General features: G+C 30.1%; 1 protein-coding gene across 1 annotated transcript; it reads right to left on the bottom strand.

The window, feature by feature from the left end:
* Positions 1 to 256: 256 nt before the first annotated feature.
* LOC140886352 (mitogen-activated protein kinase 3-like) lies at positions 257 to 2,417 on the bottom strand. The gene is made up of 6 exons (XM_073292892.1): positions 2,157 to 2,417; positions 1,816 to 1,945; positions 1,533 to 1,670; positions 1,086 to 1,418; positions 811 to 997; positions 257 to 694 (listed from the first exon to the last, which is right to left on the bottom strand). Exons 1-6 carry the CDS (start codon positions 2,321 to 2,323, stop codon positions 525 to 527), a joined length of 1,125 nt encoding a protein of 374 aa, XP_073148993.1. The 5' UTR covers positions 2,324 to 2,417; the 3' UTR covers positions 257 to 524.
* Positions 2,418 to 6,258: the final 3,841 nt, after the last annotated feature.

Here is a 6,258-nt window from a genome sequence, read left to right as displayed (position 1 = left end):
AAACCGAAAACCGGACCGAACCGACCGATGAACACCCCTACATAGAATGAGTCAACATATCTCATATATGTAAATTTCTGAGCCTCTCACGTTAGAATTACTTGAGGAAAAAAAAAAAAAAAAACTGGAATCCGAAACCAAAAGCATTATTTTAGCAATAACATGTTTCAACTTACATGCACTCTGTACAGAGGATAAATTTACCAAGCCAATAAAAAAAAAAAATTAGCGATAAAAATTTAAAAGCCACAAGCCCTTAAAGATTAAAAGAATAATAATATTTATATTCTCCTGTTTAACACACAAAAAAAAAACCTTCAAGAAAACTTGCACAGGTACCAAACCTAGTCCAAGCAAAAAATAAATAAAAAAAACAGATGATGGTTCGAATTTGACGCCATTTGTCCAAGAAACCAAGCACTTCACGTCATAGCTTCAGTCTCCGGAAATTCTTTAAGTTACCATAACTACCATATATTCGATAACTCGTGGAAATATTCTTTTTGATCATCGCAGTATTTGTGTTAGGCGTATGTTCGATTCATCTCCAGAGCTTCTTGATATATCAACTCCTTAATCTGCTCTTCTGTCAAGGGTTGCTGCTCGAAATCGAAACAAAATGACTCGGGGCACACTGGTTCATCTGATATATCGTGTAATCTTGTAAAGTAAGGATGCTCCAAAGCTTCTTCAACTGAACAAAAGTGTCACAAAAGCACGATCATTAGTACATGTAGCATATAACCGAATTAGCACAAATACCGGAAACTGAATAATCAAACTCGCAGCATAAATATCGTCGAAAATTACCTGTGATTCTCTTGGTTGGGTTGATTGTCAGCATTTTATCAACTAGATCAATGGCCAGGGGATTTACATGAGGAAAAACTTTTGCAAGATTCTGACGAGGATGTCGGGGAAGTTGCCGTATGTATCTCCTTGCATCCTCATTTGATCTGTTGGAATCTAGATCAGAGTCTGTGGGCGTGCCAAGAAGCTGTAACAAACTTCGAACATCATTAATTGACCCAAAAAAACAATGTTGAAATCCTTATATTTCTAGCTTCATATCATATCATAAGTACCTCTGTCAATAACTTCAGTTGATGCACGTGATCTTTTCCAGCAAACAAAGGCTTCCGATTCATCATTTCCATGAAAATGCAACCAACAGACCACACGTCGATTGCAGCGGTGTATTCAGAGGAATTCAACAACAGTTCGGGTGCCCTGTACCATCTAGTCACCACATACTCTGTCATGAACTCATTCTCCGTGTTAGGCCGAGCGAGGCCGAAATCGCATATCTTTAGATCACAATTAGCATTCAGAAGTAGGTTGCTTGGCTTCAAATCACGATGGATCACGTGTGCCGAGTGTATGTACTTGAGTCCTCGGAGGATCTGATACAGAAAGTACTGGAAAAGTAGGCCGAATGGTAACATAATATGTTAGAATTAATTAGCTCCTGTTCTTGATATTTAAATGCTAGACAAAGAAACATTTGAAAAATGCACTAAACTAATAGTTACCTGGCTGTGTTCCTCTGATAAGCTCTGATTAGACCGGATTATTTGGTGAAGATCGGTGTCCATTAGCTCGGTAGCAATGTATACATCACTAAATTCTCTTCTTAATGGAGGTGGAACTACATCTCTAATAGCAACCACCTGTGAGTGAAAATTAGAGATAAAATGAATCTCTGCTATTCAAGGCATATACATAATACATGTTACTCCAATTATTCAGCAACCAAATTATAGAGCCAGAGTTCAAACTCAATATAAAACATCAAAAAAAAAAAAAAAAACTAACATTTTCGTGATCCAAGTGTCGCAGAAGCTTAATCTCACGCAGGGTCCTCTTGGCATCCATGTAATTATCAAAAGCATTGGCAATCTTCTTGATCGCCACCATCTCATTAGTCTCTATGTTCCTAACCGAGCTTTAACAAAGAAAACAAGACAACAATCAATTCCAGTAACTATGTAATTTAGCCACATAAACAATAATCAAAACAACTAAAAAAATCTAACTTCTGCCCTCTTCATTTCATCGATTGAAATTTGTAACCCATTATTACACATGAGATTATTTGGAAAAAAAAAAAAAAAAGAAAAGAAAATTGAAAAGAAAAAGAACAGATTTTTGCTTACCATACTATACCGTACGCGCCGCGACCAATGGGCATGATGGGAGGGCGATACTTATTGGTGATCTCAAACTTATTACCAAATATATCGTACTGTATATAGTGCCCTCCGTGCGTAGCCACCGCCGGGAAATCTGGGTACTGGCCGCCGGCAGCTCCCAAATCAGCCATTTTTCTGGTCAAAAACTATATAAATTTATGAACCCTTTTGGAATTCGATCGAAAAGCTCGAAGCTTGATGGGTTTGAATGTATGTATATATTGGCATATATATATACATAGAATTTGTGGATGGAGGGGAGGTGAGGTGCATGGCAGGAGTGAGGAAGGAGAGAAGAAAGACTCCTCCTTTTATTGGGCAAGACTGTGTTGAGTTGAAAAAGATGTTATATTATTACAGCCGCCGTTGATCCGACGGCTGATATTGATCTTTCGTCAATCCTATGGTCTTCATTTCTGCAAGTGTGTTGTGCCTTGTCAACCATTTTGGTCTACTCATTAAATTAATTAATAATGATGATGATAATAATAAATTAATAAAAGATAATAGAATAATGATAGTAATAATTAGTATATTTTGATTAAATTATAATAATTAGTATACTGAATCAAGAGAGAAATGGATAGCTTATGATTTTTTTTTTCAAGAAATGATAAATAAACGAGTAAATTTAAGCCTATTTTTTGTTTAAAAACAATTTAACATTAAACTAATTTTAATTAAGTAAATAAAAATAAATTTACCTAAATTAAATTTTTCATGCTTAACAATATTTGTAATTTCGGATGAAAAAAATATACATGTCGTGACTACTTTATTTCTGTTAGTCCAACTTTAATATATCGTGTAAGATATTTAAACTAGCACTTCAATAATAATACACATTCATGCATGTTTATGTATTGTGTAATTAGAGAGTTAAAGTTATATAGGCTAATTTAGTATTTTACAATCCAAACTAAAGTTAAAAATTTTATTACTAGATAATATGCATATCAGAAAGAATTGAAAAGAATTGTTTATTTTAAAAAATTATTAATCATTTCTTTCTTAAAATAACATAAAAGAATTATAGATAGTAAGAGTTATTATAGAAATAATAGGAAAAAAAAATACCACGGTTTTTCCGCTTAACACATAATAATAATATTACTATTATTATTATCAATTTATCAACGAGGATTATTGATTTGATCGATTGATTAATTTTTTTCCGTTAGATGATATGTTAGATTATTACTATTATTATTATTATTATTTAGAAAGTCAAAAGTTGATTAGCACGTTGCCAATATTATTACTTAAGACCCATAGAAACGAGAATGCACGGGAGGAACAAGTTGCACTAGATTAACGATAAATTAAAAAAAAATCAACCGAATAAAACATTTTGGCTTTTTATATTCTATTTTTTGTTTCTTTGACCAGTTTCAGTTTAATGTTTTATATATAAAAAATAGTTTAATTAAGTTCTTTTTTTAGTTCTATAAAACGTAAAATTGTAATGGTAAATTAAACTTTATTCGCGATTAGAGAACTCACCCCCCTCTCTTTTTAATTATTTTAATTATGTTATGATTACTTATGAATTTAAAAGAGTCAGATTCAATGGTATCTGGACACGGAATTGTATAACACGAGGAACATTTATGTCTTTTTCACATTAAAAAGCTAAGATGGAAAATATTCACACCTTTAAAGTAGAAGTTAGGCAATGTTTATACCAAAAGTCCAAACCATACATACATATATATATATATATATACATACATATATATATATATATATATTATAAATTTATATCATCAATCAATTTCAATTTGGAGGATCCTCATTTAATTTTTTAAAAAAAATATCTTTAAATCTCCATTTCTTTTAGGCTCCGCTTGGATTGAAGTATTTCAAATCCATGGATTTCAAATGCATTTTTGTTGTTTAGAGAAGTAGCACCACAAACATCAAATCCATTTTTTTATGTTTATATAGTAATTCATGGTAGTTGTGATGGATTTCAAGTTCATCCAATAAAGTGGTGATTTAAAATCCTTTTTACTCCATCTAAGTAATGTGTAAATAATTAAGCTATGAATTTGAGATTTTTCTATGTTACATTGTTAACATTAAAATTATAATCGAAATCCATTGATTTCAAATCCTTCAATTCAAGCGCAACCTTAAACTCTCTTCAAACTTATCTGATTTCCTATCATTTATACACGATGATTTATTATAAATCAATTTATCTATATCAACACCATCTAATTTTTAAATTTTCAAAAAAAATGTTTTTTTACCTTACAAAAAATGTTTTCTTTTGATCCAAAGTGTTGTAATTGTTAGTTCTTTTTTAAAAACTGAAATGAAGTTTTTTTTTTTGTTTACAAATGAAGTTTTATAAAATATAAATTTGTACGCTGGTGTCTATATATACATAATCAGTACCTATGTTGTAAAATTTGATAACAAGGGACTGAATTTTGTGACTCTCATAAAATCCTAGGAATGGCCCCAGTTGATTTGTATATATATTTCGTAGTCAATCCATGCCATTAATGATTTTCGTTTACGTTTTCTCAATATGTTATCTTAATTCAATAAATATTAGTGATTTTAAGCAATCGAATTTGTTATTTTTTATATCATTTCTCAAAGGAATGAAGTATTATAGAAAATCTATGAAAAAATTGGCCAAGACTTGAGCACAATTATTCTAAATTATATTTTGATACTTAAAAATGCCACGTCAAGAGAAATCACTAAGATCTTAGCTCCGAGGCTTAAAATATAATAATGATCATATATAGCAATTAGCAACCAAGTCAAGCTTATCTCGTTCTTATATAATTAAAATATATAAGTTCCTTCGGGGACATCCGATAATTAAAATATATTATTGGCCACATGATTGGTAACATTTATTTAATTAAATGCACAAATTTTATTTTATTATTAAAAATTATGATAATATTTTTAAAGAACTCCTCGTTTTTCAAATCAACTTGTTAAATATTTTATTGTGCGGTATTGCCCATGAGGCACGCCCAAACGTTGGACCAAGTCCACCGATGGATTAAATTTTAAAAAGTCAATGTAGAATTTCATCATTGACCAAAAAATCATGTGTTCAAATCGGCAACCAGTCAAAATAAATTTACAAGAAAATATTATTTTGATTTTTTTTATTTCTTAAATTACTTTTGATACTTTAATGTAATTAATTGATTGTGGTTGCAAAATGATAATACTATGGTATACACATATATAGCTAATAGTTATGTATGCAATTCTTTTTTTATAGTGAGAGTCTGATATGACTAAACTATTTTTTTTAAATTACAAAATATTGACGACTAAAACCATTAAAACAAATATTTATTTCCATATAATACCAAGCGATCTATCATATAACATTGTTGGAAACCTTAAATGCACGATATGACCCCAAAAACATAATGTAAAACGATTATTTAACGTTTTTGGTTAAAAAAAATGCAATGCAAGAGAAAATGAAAATGTAGAAGTCTAAAATTGAACCACATGTAAAGTCAATTTCGTATCGTAAAGTTTTGACTTGACTTTATTTTAAAAGCATTGTGGTTTGAAATTAGTGAAATTAATCTCAGTTAAATCGAACAGCGGTGACCTCTTCTCTTTCGCAGTCAATTAATATTAGGTGTGTTGCGTGGACTACGATAAAATGACTCATCATGCTTTAAAATGTTTTAAAAACAATTATCTCATTTAAGCAAGTAGGTTATTTCCCACTCATCCCACTATTTTATTACAGTTTTAACTTCAAAATAATTCGATTTTTGTATGAAAATAGAACTCATATGATCCAACTCATCAACTTTAAAAGCAATATTTTTAAAATATTCTATATTATTTTATTTGCCACAATTGTTGCATTCTACAAAAATTTAATTATGATTTTACTACCACACCAATATTAAAACTCACTTTCTTAAACTATTATACAATTGTTTTATTATTTGGGGACAATTAATTATAACTTCATCCACTCTACAAAAAATAATCAAATTTAAGTGTATAAAGATTTAGTTTAATTACATTAGTAAATACAAAAGATGCTCTAGTAAAAATA

This window comes from Henckelia pumila, chromosome 3 (genome assembly GCF_033568475.1).
Source record: "Henckelia pumila isolate YLH828 chromosome 3, ASM3356847v2, whole genome shotgun sequence".
Lineage (NCBI taxonomy): Eukaryota > Viridiplantae > Streptophyta > Magnoliopsida > Lamiales > Gesneriaceae > Henckelia > Henckelia pumila.
This window is presented reverse-complemented; position numbering and strand designations above follow the sequence as displayed.